The sequence below is a fragment of the Rhinoderma darwinii genome, chromosome 4 (genome assembly GCF_050947455.1).
Source record: "Rhinoderma darwinii isolate aRhiDar2 chromosome 4, aRhiDar2.hap1, whole genome shotgun sequence".
In the NCBI taxonomy this organism is placed as follows: Eukaryota; Metazoa; Chordata; class Amphibia; order Anura; family Rhinodermatidae; genus Rhinoderma; species Rhinoderma darwinii.
The window spans coordinates 363854178-363875562 of NC_134690.1; the positions used below are offsets into that span (position 1 = coordinate 363854178).

At 42.9% G+C, this 21385-nt stretch overlaps 1 protein-coding gene across 1 annotated transcript in view; it reads left to right on the forward strand.

Moving 5' to 3' along the window:
- Positions 1-21385, forward strand: part of PLCB1 (phospholipase C beta 1) — a 612909-nt gene that overhangs the window by 443407 nt on the left and 148117 nt on the right. Inside the window, exon 14 of the mRNA XM_075863061.1 lies at positions 662-839. Within this exon, the coding sequence (XP_075719176.1) occupies positions 662-839 (178 nt within the window). The remainder of the gene's footprint in view (positions 1-661; positions 840-21385) is intronic.

Below are 21385 nucleotides of genomic sequence, written 5' to 3' on the forward strand. Positions count from 1 at the left end.
GTCAAACCACTTTGCAAAAAACGTCTGGAGCAGTTTTTGCAGGAGGAATTTTCCTCCTGCAAAAAACTCAGTGTGAACACAGCCTTAGGCTTTGTTCACATCTGCGTCAGGGCTCCGTTCCGTCGGAGCTTTCCGTCGACTACGGTATTCATCCGGTCAAAACGACGGAACCCTTGCACAACGGAGACAAACTGAAACCATTGGCACCGGATCTGTCACCGTTCCGACGGAAAGCTCCGACGCAACTGAGCCCTGACGCAGATTTGAACGAAGCCTTACACACATAGGACATCAACATGATGTCACACCATCCCAGCTAGCACAGAAAAAAAACAAAAAAGGGAAAATGGTGTTCTCAAACATTCTCTTACAAATGGACAGCTAGAATCTAACTGGTTGCTATTTATAAGCTCTTCATATTTGGGTTATAAATTATTGATGACCCCTTTACGCTCCAGTCTGAATTCCTATTGCCCTAAAAAGTTTGCAGCATTACTGTCGGCATCGGTCTGGTAGAAGAGAACTGGAGAATAGTTTGGCTCTGTATCCCCATCTATTGGCCACACTTGTTACTACAGTATTTGTGTTCGCTCTTAGTTTTCATGTTTTATATCTTTTTTTCTATCTTTTAATGATGATTGTTATTTTTTTTATTACATAGCTGGAATCAGGGGTCCCTCTTCCCAGCCCTATGGAACTGAAGTATAAAATTCTCGTGAAAAATAAAAAGAAATCCCACAAGTCTGCTGATGGAAGTTCAAAGAAGAAACTCTTAGAACAAGCGTCCAATGCTTGCAGCGATTCTTCTAGTGTGTTTGAACCATCATCACCTGGAGCAGGTAAGCCAAGGCGTTAAAGTGGGGGCTGCAAATGTCACAAATGTTGACATACACGTCAGAATTAAAGCCAGTAGTACTAAGAAGGAACTTTGACCAGACCATTGAAAATAAAGCTCTTAAAGGATGTCTTTACTTAAACAGAAGGTTGCCTAGCAACAAATGGGTCCCCTTGATTCAGTGGCTACTGCTCTGATAGACACAATGACCAATGGGCACTAGTAGCCACCATCATCATCATCATCAATGGCCATTTACTGACATAACGCTACATTTTGGGAGCTGTGCGTTTTACTGCTGCAGCTAGATGTTACATGTTGGTAAATTAAATTCTATAAAATCCCATTTAGACATTGTGCGTGTGAACTTCTTAGTTCTTAGGACATCTTCATTTTCCATGATGGTTCTAAAACCTCATGTGCTGCGGCTTCTATGGTGCCAACAACATTAACACTGCAAGGTGCATAAAATAATGCCAGCTGAGGACTGTGACTACCCTAGTGCTGATAGCGTCTCTGGCAGAGCAGCAGTAGTCACTGAAATAGTAGTCACTGAAATAGTAGTCACTGAAATAGTAGTCACTGAAATAGTAGTCACTGAAATAGTAGTCACTGAAATTGAAACAGTGACTACTGCTGCTCAACTTAATGGAGTTAAGTGGAGATGCTGTTTAATTTTGAAAGGGATTTTGCAATTGCTTCTTAAAGGGATATTCCTATCTCAGATACTTAGGGCATAGCCACAGGATTTTTCCGGACACAGCCTGGTACATTTTTTGCACTGTTTACAGAACTTCTATAGTAGTGAATGGAAGTTACGGACAAAGTGTAGCACACCGAGCTACACTGTTTCTGTATCTCCCAATTTTGAAATTCTATTCTATTCTATCTATCTATCCTATCTATCTATCCTATCTATCTATCTATCTATCTATCTATCTATCTATCCTATCTATCTATCCTATCTATCTATCTATCTATCTATCTATCTATCTATCTATCTATCTATCTATCTATCTATCTATCTATCTATCTATCTATCTATCTATCTATCTATCTAAGTCATTTCAAATGTAAAAAATGTTTACATACAAATTACAATAAATGATACACATATGAGATGTGAAAGAATATAAAAGAACTAGTGTTTTATACACATTATCACATATTAAGCTGTTGTAAGATTTCCATACATTTACAATAGATTCTAGTATTTCTATGTTTAGATTACTCATCTGAAATAACAGAATGTTAACATAGAGATTGGAATAATAGTGTTGGCTCTCATTGTAAATGAATTCCGGAACAATACAGTAATATATTTACTACTCGCCATCTGCACTCTCCTGTACGTTATTAATAAATGATAATAATCATTTCACAATTTATTCCTCCTAGATTTCCAATTCAGATTGCCTAATGGCTTTTTTTTTTTGCCTTTAAAAGCCTAGAAATATGACCAGATTAAAGTAGGCAGCTTGAGTACTGCACCGCACATACATACAGTAAGCGTCAAATAGCTATTAAGTGAGTCAAACACTGGCACCATGGTGAGTGTCACATACTGGTGGAGAGGACTGGTGAACCAGAAAATTATCTAGCTTTCCATGAGTGCTTTTAAATGTACCAAGTGCATGTACAAGAAAATGCATTATAATTCTGGGAAGAAAACCTTATGAACGTTCTCTATATGGAATATACGTTCTCTATTTGGAAAGCACTTCAAGATGAAGAAAGGGTACTATAGGTGAAATGCAAAATATCTGCCATTTATTACAATACAACACAGGTTCCTTAGAGATCTATTAAAAAGCTTTTGTTTTGTATTTAACAGCTATAAAGAACTTTCTTCCATGAGAATAAATTAAGCAGGACCGCTTGGTACTCTGTGGTGTAGGGTTAATATTTACAAACCTATGGAAACTATTAAGGTCCTCACTGCAGCTTTGATCAATCTTGAGCATGTACATAAACTATTACTTACTCATTTTAGCTTAACCATTCTATATACAGAAATGTGTATTTATATTTAATTCTATAGGTTAAGTTTTGGTATTTGAGCAGCATTTTATTTAGCTTTTTTTTGTGGTAGTTTCTTACTATATAGTCTTAAATAGGCGCGACACTTCATAAATCAAAGTGTAGGCGAATATAAGAAACTTTGTAACATATCTTGTTAGAGAAAATATGCCACTGAAGCTTCTAGTAAGTTCTATATCTCACCCCCAGTGCTGGATTCTCAGCTACACTGGTCTGTACTGCTGTGTAATCTCCTCCATGCTGCTGCAGCTTCTATATATGTGATAAATAGAGACAAGGGGGCGGATTGTTCTCTTCTCTATGTGTGCTGTGTATGGGAGATATGATAGCAGTTAGGCCCCACCCATTATATATTTTTATATATATATACAGGCAAAGCACATGATTACTGTGGGGTCCACACCTTGTAGGTTTATGGTATATGAGCGATCCTTCTCCTACATAAGAGGACAGCAGTATTATGAATGGGTAGTGCAGTGTGATTGCATTACATGAAAATGTTAAAATACTTTACTATAGTAACTACTATGAGCCGCAAGTGGCGTAGAAAACCTATTAAGATATAATATACAATTTATATACATATTATTCCATTTTTATTCACCAGGAACATAACATGAATAGGATCATTCACATTCTATATTTCCCAATTTTAGATTTTACACTGTAAATCCAAACGTGGGCTTTACTTATGAAAACAACATTAAAGTTACCATTTGAGGATATGATAGACACTACACAGAACACTGAATACTAGACAGCCGCATTTGGTCGGACCAGATCCTGAGAGACGTGAGAGAACATTGCATGTCAAGTCGTTCTGAGTGTCATTAAGGGCAATCAGTTTCCTTGTAACTAACATGACGAGAATGGCAGCCAATAAGCACATGTGTGCATGCCAAGCTGTAGTTAAAAATTTTAGGAACTGTTTGTACTTGAAAATGCAGGAAACTCCCTTCACATGTGAGAAAACAAACACAGTACGGAGGCACACGCAGAAGCTGCTAATTCATTCAAGTGAAGGAAATAGTATTTACATATGGCAACTACACACTAGAAACATGCTAAATCAGAGGGGGGCAGGAAGGGTTTATAGGGCTTTATCTATCACTTTATTTGACTCAGAAATGAGGTTGTAAAGTAGTAACAAAATTAAAAAGTAATATAGGAAATGGGCAAATGTATGTAGTTATAATCTCATTGTTTAACGATTCATTTTGCGGATGAAAAGAAATATAAGGCTCAACTGGGGTTTTCAGGAATGGATCAATGTTTTCTGGTGGATGAAGCAATGGCAGAAGATATATTTAATGTTACATAAACAAAAATCTTAAAGTGTAGCTCCACTTTTCATTTTCATTGGCCTTATATTCAAGAAACTTAAAATCTAGTAGTTTTGCAATATATCTTCTTTATCGTTTTGTATTTTTTCACCAATTTTTGTTGTTTTAACTGTGTGCAGTTAAAGATATCTTGTTGCTACAAGGAAAACATTAAATTGGTTTCTTGAGGAGAGTTTTTCTGTAATGAGGTGCTGGGTCACGATGGGACTGTGGACCCACTGGGCCGTACCGCTTTGGCGGTAAGGCAGCTGGCCAACAGGGCGCAGGTCAGAGTCTATAGTGTATAGGGTACATGTGGCAGCACGGACAGTAGCTTGGCAGGAACTAGGCAGCAGGTGGACGTTAGGCGTGGAGAAGCAGAGAGGCGTGGTATCCAGCACAGCACGACTATAGCAAGCACGGCACTAGATCAGGATACAGGAACAGGAAACACTAGGGGACCATTTGCATAAACAAACTATAGAGGACACAACAACGCTCAGGCATAGAACTAGGGGGCTGGACCCCTCTTATAGTCCAGGGTACTCAGGGGTCAAAGTTTGTCCATGAGGTCCGGTGCGCGCGCTGCCCCTTTAAGAGGATCCGGCAGAGGTGAGTAGATTCGAGTATTGGCGTCTCCTGAGGAGGAGGCTGGGGCCAGCGCTTGCCGACTCGTGGCTGCGGCTGTCGGGGAGGTTGGAGTTGATAGCCCGCAGCCACGAACATTACATGCTGTATAAAGGTAAATATGTAGCCATCTTTATATCTTTATCTTGACTTAACGCATTAAATACACAGTGTCAGGAAACTTAAACGTAACCTTTTCAATGGCTTTTGTTGTGTGAAACTTGGCTACATCTGTACCATGCAGTTGTAGTACAGACTCCATGTACCATTGTAGGGCTCCACGCACACAGCTCTGTATTGAACATGAGGCCTTATTCCGATGACAACCTTTCATGACATGCACAGTATATCAGATATGACAAAATAGTCACATCAGTGTGTTCCAGGATTTGGGACCCTTAAAGCTGGAATGAGTAGGTGCTGACGCTGCTTTTATCAGAGAGTTGATCATGATGTATATCCACTAATTTACTGAAATCTTGCTTTATAGGTTTCCAAAACTTGTGTTAATGATGATATATTAAGGTACACAAGCCATACCTATAATAAAACAAAAGATCTGTTAATGGCAACTGGCCTACTTGTTCACAATTTCCATGTAGTAAGTATCTGAAAAATAATATTACAAACCAAATTACAAACAGGGTGAATTTTACATATTCCAGCTATATACAATGGTGGAGCTTCATTTTTTCCCTCGCTACATATCAAAGACAATGGTTGTATGATGGTCTGTGGCTTCTAATCTACATGCTGCTTTTGGCCTCTAGTGAAATCGATATAGTAAAGCTCAAAAACATCCTGGAGGACATTGCACATGAAGGACATACATACCATAGAGGCAGCCCATGCGGCTTTTATGAGGCCCTTGGTGGGACCCAAATTAGCATACTTGCCAAGTCCCAGCAAATGACTGTCCCGGGACTTGTCCCGGCAACTGCTACATTCAATTGTATCTGTGTCCTCATGGCACCTCCTGCAGCAGAATCCCCGGCCAAAGCATTGCCGATGCTCTGCCTCAGATTCCGCTCATAGATGGAGCACCTGACTTCACTGTCCATATAAGGGCAGTGACGTCAGGTCAGGGCACCTCCTGCGGTGGACTGCCCGGCCAAAGCATTGCTGATGCTCTGTGCTCGGATTCCGCTCATAGACGGAGCCCCTAACTTCACTGTCCATATAAGTGCTAATAGCGCTCTGCTCTGGGACTCCGGCTCTAGGGTTTCCCCCGACATCAGTGTCCATAGATGGACAGTTATGTCAAGCGCAGAGCTGGAGTCCCAGGCAGAGTGCTAGTAGCGCTCTGTACTGGACTCTTTCTCTGGGGTTGCTCCTGACATCACATTCTACAAGGGGGCTACAAGGGGGCTGTGTGGCACTATCAACAAGGTGGCTGTGTGGCACTATCTACAAGGGGTCTGTGTGGCACTATCTACAGGGGGCTGTGGCACCATCTACAAGGGGCTGTGTGGCACTATAGGGGGGCTGTGTGACACTATCTACAGAGGGCACAGTGTTATTATCCACAGAGGGCACTGTAACATCTAAAAAACAGATGTGTACCACTATCTACAGGGGGCACTGTGGAATTATCTACAGGAAGCTGTGTGTGGCAATATCTACAGGGAGCAGTGTGTGGCACTATCTACAGGGGGGCCATGTGTCATTATCTACAGGGAGCAGTGCGTCGCACTATCTACTGGGGACAGTGTGGAGCACCATTTACAAGGGGCACTGTCTCTGCTGGTTTTTACGCTACCGGTATTGATCAGCACATATCGCCTAGCCCTGGCGATAAAGTGAGACATCACCTGCCTGTATACAACCGGAAAACCAGAGAAAGATACTGGCTACCAAAATAGTTGTCAGCCAAACTAGTGCAGTTGGTTTATTTGTATGTAGAAATTCTGAAAACCCATGCCCCATCAGATAAGCCACGCCCATAAGACACCTGTTAAAACATCACACCCTAAGTGTCCCTGGAAAAAAAAATTCAAATGTTGGAAACTATGAATTAGGTTAATCTAGTTTTCACAGGGATGTGGTCTCCACAGCGGTTACAATGTTAGCAAATAAGATAGTAGGAAATGTACTCAAGTCATGAAAATGGAATGCGGGAACCCAGGCATCCTGTTGAGTGTGGTTAGGGGAATGTTTGGCATAAAGCAACACCTGAAAGAAAACAATTTTTTTTCTTTCGGCTGGATCCACACGAGGTCATTACGTCCGTAATTGACGAACGTATTTCGGCCGCAAGTCCTGGACCGAACACATTGCAGGGAGCCGGGCTCCTAGCAGCATAGTTATGTACTAAACTGGTGTGGTGGCTACTGGCCAGAGATACCAAGCAGGACTAGTGGAGAGGGTTTCGAGTGATGCCACACCAGGCAAAATGGGTGTCGAGTGACCGCCGTTCTTGATATAGGTGCAGATCCCAAAGCTGTGACCTGCATCTTTGAGACATTTATGGCATATCTCGTGAATGTGCAATAAATGTCTAATTTGGAAATAACCCTATAAGTGATTAGTAGCCACGCTGCAGCAGGTTATCAGTGTTAAGTTCAGGATTGCTACATCTGTATATAGATTGATAGCTGGTCAGATGGATTGTTAGTTTAACTTAGCCTGCCTAAACTAATATTTGTGCAGAACATGTTGTACACTATATACAGATGTAGCCGTCTTTACCTTGACTTTTAACGCATTAAATTCACATTGGGATGATCTCTCATCTTGACTTTTTCAATGACTTTTCAATGGCTTTTGTTGTGGGATATCACGCTGCAGCAAGTTATCAGAGCCAAGTTAAAGATGGCTACATCATGAACAATACTAGAACACGATAAATAATTGCCACGTATCCTACAGGTTGGTGAAGATGATAATATTTTGTGTTTCCAGAACCATAAGCAGAACAAATGATCTATTTTATTCAGCACATTAGTGACCAGCAAATATTGTACCTCTGTGAGCAGATCCAATTTATCTCACTAAAGTTTGAGGATTCTTTGTGTTCTGAGTGCTGTAAGACGCAGTGTAACGTCATCTATTAACATAGCAAAGTATTTATTTCTCTTCATTATTTCCTCAATAAAAAGGCAAAGACCTCCAACCATCTGTAAAGCTGGCTTCAATTTTATATCGAGGAGCTATTATTTCAGCAGCTGGCTGAGGTCGCCACCCAGTGGTGAGCATGTTTAACAACAGGCAGTCAAACAGTAAACAGCCATTCTGAAATATCAAACTATCATAAGTACTATTGTTAGAGAAACAATATATTTCCCACATATTCTAATACTTTGTGCACAGGAGAATTTTTAAATTCATTATCTGTTGCAATTTAGCGTATTGTAGTTATCTCCACTATTCTGTTACACTTATCATGTAGTCTTAAAGGCATTTCCAGTTTTATATAAATAAAGCTTACTCACTGTATAAATTAAAAGTTATATAACTCTGTAATACACTTTATGTTTCAATTCCGAGTCTTTTTTTAGGATATTTGCATGGTGTCAGTGAATGAGAACACTCTTGTTTGCAGTCAGTGGCAACAAACCTGTACATACCTGGTCCTGGTCTGAGCTGAGAAATGGATACAATTGTATCGTCTAGCCCAGGGGTCTCAAGCATGCAGCCCGCAGGCCGCATGTTGCCCCTGAGGCTGTCATTTGCGGCCCGGCTCTGCTCCGGTACTCGGTGAAATCCCCGACATCGCTGTCCATATATGGACAGTTTTGTCAGGGTCTTCCCCAGAGCGGAGTCCCAAGCAGAGCGCTAGCATGGGCTCTGCTCCGGGACTCTGTGGAATACCCTGACATCGCTGTGCATGAATGGACACGCGATGTCAGTGTCTTCCCCAGAGCAGAGTCCCTGGCAGAGCGCTAGCATAGGCTCTGCTCCGGGACTCTGTGGAATCCCTTGACATCGCTGTCCATGAATGGACACGTGATGTCTGGGGCTTCCCCAGAGCCTGAGTCCCGGGCAGAACGCTAGTATAGGTTCTGCTCCGGGACTCTGTGGAATTCCATGACATCGCTGTCCATATATGGACAGTTTTGTCAGGGTATTCCCCAGAGCGGAGTCTTGGGCAGAGCGCTAGCATAGGCTCTGCTCCGGGACTCAGGAATCCCCTCACATCGCCGTCCACATATGGACAGCGATGTCTAGGGATTCCCCAGAACTGGACAGTGATGTCAGGAGAACAGCTGGAGTCCCAGTAGTAGCGCTAGTAGCGCTCTGCCCGGGACTCCATCTCTGGGTTTGCCCCTGACATCTCTGTCCATATATGAACAGTGATGTCAGGAGCAGAGCTGGAATCCCAGGCTGGGTGCTAGAAGCGGCTCTGCTCCTGGTCTCCAGCTCTGGTAAACCCTGACATATCTCTCCATATATGGACACTGATGTCAGCTGCTTCCCCAGAGTTCCGGAGCAGAGCCTATACTAGTGCTCCACTCTGGGACTCCGGCTCTGGGGTTGCCCCTGACATCACGTTCCGGTCTAGGAGGATCCACTCACGTCACTGTGTATGAAGACTGACATCAGGGGCTCCTCCAGCAGAGGAATCCCTGGCCAAAGCGTCGGCAATGCTCTGGCTGGGGATTACACTCCTAGAGGGAGCCCCATTGGAGCTATCTACTGGGGGTGTCTGTGGCACTATCTACAAGGGCTGTGTGTGGCATTATCTACAGAGGGCACTGTGGCATTATCTACAGAGGGCACTGTGGCATTATCTACAGAGGGCACTGTGGTATTATCTACAGAGGGCACTGTGGCAGCATCTACAGAGGGCACTGTGATAGCATCTACAGAGGGCACTGTGGCAGCATCTACAGAGGGCACTGTGGCAGCATCTACAGAGGGCACTGTGGCAGCATCTGCAGAGGGCACTGTGGCAGCATCTGCAGAGGGCACTGTGGCAGCATCTGCAGAGGGCACTGTGGCAGCATCTACAGAGGGCACTGCGGCAGCATCTACAGAGGGCACTGCGGCAGCATCTACAGAGGGCACTGTGGCATTATCTACAGAGGGCACTGTGGCATTATCTACAGAGGGCACTGTGGCATTATCTACAGAGGGCACTGTGGCATTATCTACAGAGGGCACTGTGGCATTATCTACAGAGGGCACTGAGGCAGCATCTACAGAGCGCACTGTGGCAGCATCTGCAGAGGGCACTGTGGCAGCATCTACAGAGGGCACTGTGGCATTATCTACAGAGGGCACTGTGGCATTATCTACAGAGGGCACTGAGGCAGCATCTACAGAGGGCACTGAGGCAGCATCTACAGAGCGCACTGTGGCAGCATCTACAGAGGGCACTGTGGCAGCATCTACAGAGGGCACTGTGGCAGCATCTAGAGAGGGCACTGTGGCAGCATCTAGAGAGGGCACTGTGGCAGTATCTAGAGAGGGCACTGTGGCAGTATCTATAGAGGGCACTGTGGCCGTATCTACAGAGGGCGCTGTGACAGTATCTATAGAGGGCTCTGTGGCACGATCTAAAAAGGGGCTGCCTAATTTTGACATTTGTGTGTCTGCCAAACGCTGCCAACTGAGCATCCGGACTGCATTTAGCGACACAAACTGTAAAAGTGGATTGTTGAAATAAGCACGTGGAGAAATCTCGCAAATTTCCGTTAAGTTTAAACCTAGCGCTATTATTATAGTAATATAGTATTCTAGTAACATAGTGTTATAGTAGTTCAAATAGCTAATTAACAATAATTTTGTAATGTATCAAATGTGAAAGTTATGCGGCCCGTCAACTTCACATTTTTTCTATATGTGGCCCACTTACCCAGCCGAGTTTGAGACCCCTGATCTAGCCATTGATCTGTGAGCTAAACAGCCTGGACTCCAGACTGATACATTGTAGCAAACTACCAAAGAGATTTGTGCATAATCAGTGCCCCATCAGGAAATTATTTGCGCCATACAAGAAAGGCCCCTCTCATTATTGGGAGAGGGTTTTCAGAGATGAGGAGTGGCAGAGGCTCCATTGAGGGGAAAGGCCGAGGCAGTAGGTTGGCAGGTACATGACCTGGAAAGGAGGAGAGACTAGGTGGCAGGCTTTGTGGGGAGAGAAGAGGGATGGGTTAATGGAAAGTGTCAGTGGCAGGAGTGGGACGAAGGGGAGAGACGCAACCTGAAAAGGGTTCTGTGTAGGGAAAGGGGGGGATAGCTGGTCAGGGGCTCTATGGAGGGCCAGGGGCGGACAGTAAGTGAGCAAGCCAGGGGGGGTGGGGAGGGGAGCAACATTTAAAAAAAATCATTGCTCTTCAGCTGCTGCCTGTACAGAGCCGAGTCACCCACCAAGATACAGTTCTGGATTACAGTCTCTGCCGAATTCATTCTTTTCTCTAATGTTCTTTGTTCAACTTTGACTTTATTTCTGAAATAATTGTGCAGATTTATAGTCTGTTCTTATTTTTCTTTATAAATTATTTTACAGACAGGAGATTTGATATAATAAATGTTAGTAGTAAGAAAGGGGCCATTGTTCTGGCATTTTCTTTTTGGGGAATGAAATGCTCAGCAGCAGCCCCTTACATTATTTTACACGTCCTTTATTCTGCGTCTCGGTTCAGCAGAAAAGCATTTTACTTTGTCAGTTGCGCTCTTTGTCCAAATCACCTCAACTCCTCTGTGGTGCCGAAGGCCGTTTATGTCGTGTTATTTCCCCACTGTATTCCTCTGTTCTGCCTTTTCTTCAGTTTCTTAGCTTCATACTGTTCTTAGTAATGTATGTTTCATTAGTTTCAAGAATTTAAAATAACTTTAGGCTATAATGTGTTATCCTCACCAGGTTTTTATGTAATATACTACAGATGTAGCAATCCTGATCGTGACTGATAACTTGCTGCAGCGTGATAGCTTATCACGCCATTGAAAACCATTAAAAAAGTTAAAGTTTCTTACTTTTTTTAAGGCTTTATTAATATTAATATTCTGGATGAAAAGGGATATACCCATCTCAGGCATTTATGAATGAAATATCGACAGGATCCACAACACCTATGTCTAGGATGTTGCTGGGCTCCAGCAATTAAAGAGGCTCTGTCACCACATTATAAGTGCCCTATCTCCTACATAAGGAGATCAGCGCTATAATGTAGGTTACAGCAGTGCTTTATATTTAGAAAAACGATCTATTTTCACCACGTTATTAGCGTTTTTAGCTTTATGCTAATGAGTTTCTTAATGGACAACTGGGCGTGTTTTACAATTGACAAAGTGGACGTTGTACAGAGGAGTGTATGACGCTGACCAATCAGCGACCAATCAGCATCATACACTTCTCTCCATTCATTTAGTCAGTGCATAGGGATGCTTTTAGATCACTATGTGCTGTCTTAGGCCGGCATTTTGCGCGCGCAAAAGGTCCATAAAAGCTCCGTGTGTCAGCAGCGTATGATGCGTGGCTGTGTGATTTTTGCGCAGCCGCCATCATTATGACACTCTGTTTTTATGTTTGTAAACAGAAAAGCACCCTGTTCTGATTCATAGTTTTGACTACTGTAGCGTGCATCACGCGCGGCACATGGAAGTGCGTCCATGTGCCGTGCGCGGTTTTCATGCACCCATTGACTTCAATGGGTGCGTGATGCGCGAAAAACGGGCAAATATAGGACATGTCGTGAGTTTTACGCAGCGGACATACGCTGCATGAAAATCACGGACAGTCTGATCGGCCCCATTGACTAACATAGGTCCGTACGACGCGCGTGAAAATCACGCGCGTAGCACGGACGTATTATACGTTCGTCTGAAGAAGCCCTCATACTAACATATTAACGATACAGAAGTGTTTAGACAGTTAATATGCTGGGTGAGCTGGAGAAAAAGAGTCTGCAAGGGCGCTGCTGCACACGGATGAGACCGAAGTGAAAACTTCGGAATGATGATAATAATATTCGATGAAAATATTCAGCAGCGCCCTTGCAGACTCTTTTTCTCCAGCTCACCCAGCATAGTATCTGCGGTCGTTCATCTTGAATCACCGGCCTCGAGTCCTGGCAGCAGCAGCACCTTTCTCTCCATCGCTCGATTTTCATTGCTTCAAGGTAAGCATCACTCTTCTCAAATTATCCATTCCCACTTGGGTAATCTGCACCATGTGGCGCCGTGTTTCGCTTTCTCTAGACAGTTAATAGACATTCCACGGGATGTCTATTCACAATCCCGACACTTCGTTAATGTTTCTGTGGTAGTTACAGCAGAGGAAGCGTGATCTCGCTGTAACTCTTCATTTACAGCGTGATCTCGCGAGATTACGCTTGCTCTGCTATAACTACCACCGAAACATTAACGAAGTGTCAGGATTGTGAATAGACATCCCGTGGAATATCTATTCACTGTCTAAACACTTCAGTATTGTTAATGTGTTAGTATAAGACAGCACATAGTGATCTAAAAGGATCCCTATGCACTGACCAAATGAATGGAGAGGAGTGCATGAGGCTGATTGGTCAGCGTCATAGACTCCTCTGTACAACGCACACTTGGTCAATAGTAAAACACGCCCAGTTGTCCATTAAGAAACTCATTAGCATAAAGCTAAAATCGCTAATAACGTTGCGAAAATAGATCGTTTTTCTAAATAAAAAGCACTACTGTCACGTACATTATAGCGCCCATCTCCTTATGTAGGAGATAGGACACTTATAATGTGGTAAAAGAGCCTCTTTACGTTCCGATGTGGGCGGAAGTACGGAAAAAGCCGAGCACGTTTTGCTTTGCGGTTTCTGGAACTACTATAGAAACAAATGGGAGTTCCGGAAACATCCAGAAACAGCGTAGCTTGCTGTGCTTTGCTGTTTCTGTTACTTCTATTCACTTCTACGAGAGTTTTGGAAACAGCGCAGCAACAGCGCAGCAAACGAGATTAACTGTTTCCGGAAAACACGCCAACCTCATAACTCAGTGGCCAAAGCCCATCAACAGTGGCAGAAGGTAAGACAGCGGTAAAGGGGCGTGTTCTAGAGATAGGTGCATCTATTGTATTTGAAATTGGCTTACAACCTATAAAAGGATATGTCATAAATGTCAGATAGATGCTACATGCTACATTGCTTCCATAACTGCCATTCACTACTATGGGAGTTACGCTGTTTCCGTAACTCCCGACCATGTAATTAGGAAGTGGCCAAGAGGCAGCGTGAGTATAAAAAGCTAGAATGGGGTTTAGGGGACCCTGCTCTAGAGATAGGTGAGATTCCCAGAGGTGGGATCCGCATCTATCTGACATTTATGACATATCCTGTGGATATGTCATAAATGTCTCTGATAGGAAAACCCCTTTAAGGGTTCATACAGAGTTTTCTGACGATTTTTTTGGTGCTGAAACGCCCGAATATACCTCCAATTGATTTCAATGGGGGGCGGAGGAGATTTTTTTACCGCGAGCGGAAAAACTGCCTCGCGGTAAAAAGAAGCGACATGACCTATCTTGAGGCGGTTTCCGCTTCCAAAACCCCATTTCAATCAGTGAGAGAAGGGAAAAAAACGCCTCGACGAGTGTTTTGACACCTTTTTGTCAAACCACTGTGCAAAAAATTCCTGGAGCAGATTTTGCAGGAGGAATTTTCCTCCTGCAAAAAACTCTGTGTGAACTAGCCCTAAGGGTGCAGTTACATGCGGCATATTTTGTTGCTATATTTTCTGCGACTGAAAATCATTTTCATTTATCTGAATGGAAAGTGTAGAAATTTAGGCGCCTGCTGCAGAAACAACCCCATTCAGATGAATGGAACGGATTACAATAGAATATTTTTGGAACAAAATCTGCCGTGTGTGACTGCACCCTTTGGCCTTGTTCACACAATGCAGATTTGATGCAGATCTTGCATGAATTTTATAAGCCAAAACCAGGAATAGAACCAAAACAGAAGAAATATATAAAGGAAGGTTTTGTAAAGTGTTTCCTCTTCTGGATCCAATTCCGGTTTTGGCTTAAAAAAATGAATGCAAAATCTCCAGCAAATCTGCACTTTGTGAACAAGGCCTAAGACATCTATATGGCTAGTGCAAAGCTATTCAACTTATACAACATCCTTGTTCCATTTGTATTCTGCAGCAGACCTCAGCTGACTTCCTTTACATAATTAGATACAATTATTTTATAATAACAGAGTGTGGCATTCTGGTATCAATCAATTTGTCTTTACTCTCAGTGTGAGAAATAATATTATTCACCTTGACAGAGGCGTAGCTAGGTTCTCCAGCACCCGGGGCAAAGATTCAGTTTGGCGCCCCCCACCCCCAACCTCTTTCCCGACATCTCCTTCCCCCTCGCCATATTTGTTTTCTCTATCAATCGACGTGTCATTTCTCTTCCACATTTATTTTTATGTAACTCGAGCATAAAAACATTTGTACGTTTTACAAGCAATATAATTCTATACACAACACCAGAATAGTGCTCAGTACATAAATACAGCCCCAGAACCAAGCTCTGTACATATATACAGCACTAGCACAAATGCAGCTCAATTTAGTGCAACCCCTGACATATAGGTTCACACTAAATTGTTTCCAGCTCCCAGCATGGCCTGAACAATGGTAAAGATATGCTGAGAGTTGCTGTTTCACAAAAAAAATCAATCTTATCATAATCATACCACCCATCATCTCGCTGAAGATCATACAGTGACTACAGTGCTGATTAGAGGCAGAATAAACATTTACATTAAGTGACTCACCGGTGACGTCTCAGATTCTAGTTATTTTTCTCCATCCGGTCCAGACCTCTATGATGACTTCTCCTGGTCACAGACCATTTCTGCAGTTTTCCGCTCAGATGTCTTCAGCTTCTCACTTTTCCAACATTTCTACACCTATAAATAAAGATAAAGTTCTCATTATACCACATACTACGCCCCTAAATATAATAGTGCCATACACTGCACCTCTAATTATAATAGCACCATACACCGTGTCCCACACACACACACAAACACACACACTGTGCCCCCTGTAGATAGTGCCCCCCATAGAGCCCAGCCCTGTATAGTGTCCCACATATAGCTCCCCCTATAGTGCTCTACAGATAGCCCACCCCTGTATATAGCCCCCCTGTAGATATAGCCCAGCCCTGTATATAGTGCTCCACAGATAGCCCACCCCTGTATATAGCTCCCCTGTAGATATAGCCCACCCCTGAATAAAGTGCTCCACATATAGCCCACCGCAGTATATAGCCTCCCCTGTAGATAGAGCCCCACCATAGAAAAGCCCTCCCCCCCCCGTAGATATAGCCCCCCCCCCCCCCCGTAGATAATGTCACACACTTTTTATTACGATAAAATAACAAACTGTTCAAACTCACTTTAATCCCGTTCCCACGCCGTCCTGCAGCAATGGAGACCTGCTCTCTTCTGCGCAGGTCTCCTGGGGTTGAACGCTTCCCTGTCAATCAGCGCCTTTCAACGACGCAAGCGGCGCAAAGTATCGCGCTGCTTCACTCGTAGAAAGGTGCTGAATGGCCGGCAGTGGCGGATAAAGTAGACCATAGGCCCTGGGCTGTTCCACAAACTTGGGTCCCCCTTCCCCACCGCCGCTCTGCCGTGTCTATAGTGAACACCACCTTTTTGTGTGAGCATTGACAAATAGTTGTTACGATTCCCCTTGTCAAAGGGCTGTGTCCCTACATACTGACAGTCTCCAACCATTGCTGACAGTATAACACTGTTCAGGGACACTTCCTCCTGACAATGGGAATGGTAACACGCATTTGTCTATTAGCTCTGGGTACACAGAGATATGTAGACTACAAGGATTACCTGCAACAGACATGTCAGGAGAGGAGATCCTCTATAGATCCAGTGACGTCTTCTCTGATGGGAGCCGTTTTCTTTTCTTCTCAATCTAACGCAGATCATTATGGCGACTTCTCCTGATGAGACAGCTTTGCCCATCACTTCTGCAGCCATTTCCAGCCCCTGTAGAAACCATACATTAAAGGGGTTGTCTGGGCACAGACCGGTTTTTATATTGATGACCTATCGATGTGCCCGGACAACCCCTTATGTTCAGACTAATAAATTTGGACCACAGACTAGATGATAGAATACATACAGACCCCAGACCTTCTAAACTATTGCAGTCCCCAGACCAGACCCCTCCCCTAAACAAATACAGACCCCAGAACAAGCACCCTGAATAAATACAGACCTCAGACCGGACCCCTAAATACAGACCCCAGACCTGACCCCCTACACTAATAATGACCCCAGACCTGACTCCCTTAATACAGACCTCAGACAAGACCCCTAAACTAATACAGACCCCTAAATAAAGACCCCAAAACTAATACAGACCCCTAAATACAGACCCCATAAACTAATACAGCCCCCTGACCACACCCCCAAATACAGACCCCCAGACCAGACTCCCTAAATACAGACATCAGACCTCAAACTAATACAGACCCCCTAAATACAGACCCCAGACCAGATCCCCTATTTTAATAGAGACCCCAGACCAGACCCCTAACCTAATACAGACCCTAGAACAGGCCCCCTAAATAGACCCTATAAACTAATACAGACCCCCAGATCAGACCCCCTAAATACAGACCCCTAAATAAAGACCCCTGAACTAATACAGACCCTAGAACAGGCCCCCTAAATAGACCCTATAAACTAATACAGACCCCAAACCTAAAACTAAAACGGACCCCCTAAATACTGACCCCAGACCACTTAAACTAACACAGACCCCTAAATATACAGACCCTAAACCCCTTAAACTGATACAGACCCCAGACCAGACCCCCTAAATACAGACCCCTTAAACTAATAGACACCAAACCTCCTAAATACAGTCCCCAAACCAGGCCCCCTAAATACATACCCCACACAGACCCCCCCAAATACAGTCCCCCTAAACACAGACCCATTAAACAAATCAGTCCCCTTATACTTACATAGTCAGTCTTCTCTGTGGAGTCGCTGCTGCTGGAAATCCTGCGGTCATGTGACCAGCAGGTCTCTAAGCAATAGTAAGAACTTCAGAGATAACAAGTTAAGGTCATGTGACCTTATGTCTAAAGTTCCTTTTGCAGGACATACACAATGCACTTTCGTCGCGGTTTTTGACGCGGAAACTGCGCCGCAAAACTCGTCAAAAACGGCCCCAAAATGTCTCCCATTGATTTCAATTTGAGGCGGGGGCGGTTTTCTCCCACGAGCAGTAAAACCGCCTCGCGGGAAAAAAAAGTGACATGCCCTATCTTTGGGCGTTTAAGCCTCTGATCTCCCATTGACATCAATGGGAGGCAGAGAAAGCGTATTTCGCTGCGTTTTATGCCCGCGGTGCTCAATGGCCGCGGGCGAAAAACGCAGCGAAAAATGCTGCGAAAATCGGCGTGCAGGGAGAGGAAAATCTGCCTCAAACTTCCAAATGGAATTTTGAGGCAGAAGTTCCGCCTGCAAAAAACTCTGTGTGAACATAGCCTTACATGGCAGGCTTACATCTAAACTTAGAGGCAGATAAACAAACTCGTGATTTATATATAATTGCTATTGCTCACAAGGTATGAAGCACCTTTCACATGTTGCTCAGCTGGCATAAACAATGCTATGTCTCATTTTCACTTTTTTGCCAAATCAAATGTTACATCTATATCGTCATTTGTTATTAAACTGACTTTGTATAAACTTTTGTATTAAATAAATTGACTAAAATGAAGTACTTGACTTTCAGATCGCAACTTAGATTGCATTGAGAAAATTTTCCAATGTGTAGTTTCTGCTGGAAGTCTATTTTATCATAATCAAAAGTGACAATATAAAAAGCATATGTTTATCTTAAAATGCAATTTAACAGTTTATATATAAAAATTACACAGCTTTTCCCAGCAATCATTTTAATAGCAATAGTCCAGAAATGTTGTAAATACAGTAGCCGTTTTAAGGTAATTGGCAGTGTTCCTAGCATACAAAATACCGTTCTTACCTCATTTTTGCTTCCCTGTGTCCCCCTTGGCGCTACTGCTAATCTGTGCTGCTCGGGGCGATTTATGAGCTCAATAATTCTCCTCCTTCCTCGGACAGCTGACAATATAGTCCCTACTTACTTTCCCTGCAGATAAGTAACATGGGAACCAGAGTAGTGAAGATACTCACAGTGTGACATACACAGTATGCACTCCTTTAAAAACCAATGAAAATCTAATGAAATAAAACATTAAAGACCGTGGGCATGTGCAGGGTTTATATCAGCTGTCAAGAGGGAGAGCTTTACAGTCCTAACAAGCTAAGAAGGAGTCTCCACAGCTATGCTGCTTTTCTACTACAGAGACTCTGTTACTTCCCTGACAAGCAGGGCAAAAAGTTATTTCTATTGGCTTCTCTGCAGGGAACAGAGGACCTGGCTATTTGGTGAGTGACTAAACATGTGTGTCCACCGGCACTCAGCTCAGTTGTTGAACATGCACATTGCAATAGACTTTAGACATACACTAATGTAAGCAAATGTTTTTTTTCCACAGCATGTAAATTGCAAACATTGGTCATTTTTGATGGTCTATACAATAAATATGATGATTAATGGTGAGACGACTCCCCTTAATGACTGTATCCGTGAAAAGATATACGTCTTTTTAATATACTTTTTTATTTCAATTCCTCACCATTGGAAATATATTTGTTTGCAGTCAGTGAATATGAACACTCTTGTTTACATTTAGAGGCTGCGGACCTGTACATAGCAAAACAAAAGTCGTTTGTTTTTATTATGTTGACGTTCACCAGATTCAGTTCAATATGGCTCAGATTCCCCATCCATTCACAGCATGCAGTAGGTGATAAATGTCACGAGTACTGATTCTTCGGGTTTGCTGGACTCTGTGGTTCCATCCATTAAGGTGTTTCTGGCGGACTCACCTCCGCATCACAATCCAGCTACCTTGAAGGTAATGGTAACATAGAGCAGGTCCGTACGAGACAGGTATTCCATAAAATATTTTATTACTCACAGAATTTAAAAACAACTATAGAATATAATATCCACGCAGCATGCCAAGCCTTCTGCCCAACCCTGGGTTTTGCCTTTGCAACTTCTACCGGGGCAGACTAGACCTTCTTAATTTAAGATGATTTAAACTGCCGCTCCAATAAACCAATAAAAACTTTACACATTCGTTCAAATTCCTAAAATAAATTGCACTACATACACATTCACTTTTCAGGCGTTTTTATCAATTAAAAGATACATATATCCATTGTTCTGCTGTTACGGTTATACTCCATAAAAGCGTTTAACTTTTACTTTAACATTCTATATTCTTTCCCGTACTTAGAAATTCAAATAATTTTCTTATACCAAGAAACTTCCTTTAAAGAAATTTTTTTTTTTTTTACCCGTTCACATATTATCTGGTAATGGAATCAACTAGCCCAACTGTGTTTCATTTATAAGGATTTTTTCCGATCGCAAGACATATTCAGGCCAATGAAAAGTTTTCAAATGTTATTATTTGTTTCACTCATAAAAGGCTTGTCTCATATTGTGCCGATCGCGTAACCTGTTCCATCCAATAGAGAGACGCTTTATTCCTCTCTTTCACACGGGCCTCATAAGAATTACTTTAAACTCATCAACATACCGCAATCCTATCTCCTCCTACTCCCTGCATCAAAGACACGACATCCACCCGTGTCACATGTCGAACAGATTTTAGGACAAATTCCCGGGCAGAACCATCTAAGTATGTGAGGAAGTGGCATACTATGGCTAGGACGCCGTGAGGGATCAAGCCAATTATATCCATATTGTATGAGCACAAGATCCATAACCCCAAATCTTCACAATGTGAATCCACAATATAACAATAAACCTCCTATTTCAATAGGACAAATAAGGTGGGGATCAGATACGTATTGGTGTCTGAGAGTGACATAGCCACGTGACCCTAAAGTACAAGGTTCAACTATCATTTAAAATATATAATATACATGTAACCCTTATTTTATACAATATGATTATATGAATGTAGATTGGGATAAACAACTTATTATTTCATAAAATGTGGTTATATGGCTCACCGGCTGTGACGCAGCACATGCAAAGCTGCTGCGTCACATATAATGTCCTGATCCTTTTTGGCGTCAGGACCTTGTCACAGACCACCTGTGTGATGACGATCGTTACGCCAGTTTCCTCCAAATACTCTGGTTTCTTGCCACATTCCAAAAATATACTGTTAGAAAAAAAAGACTATAAAATGTGTTCTACTGTGTGAATGTGTGTACTGTATATTTGTGACTGACATACAGAAATTAGATTGTGAGGGGTCAGGGACTGATGTGAGTGATAATAATGTTTGTACAGTGCTGAGGAATAAGTTGGCGCTACATAATGAATAAAAAAGTAATAAATAAAGGAAAGGCTTAGGCTATGTTCACACGGGGTATTTTGCCGAGTTTTTTGACGCGGAAACCGCGTCGCAAAACTCGGCAAAAACGGCCCGAGAACGCCTCCCATTGATTTCAATGGGAGGCGTCGGCGTCTTTTTCCCGCGAGCAGTAAAACTGCCTCGCGGGAAAAAGAAGCGACATGC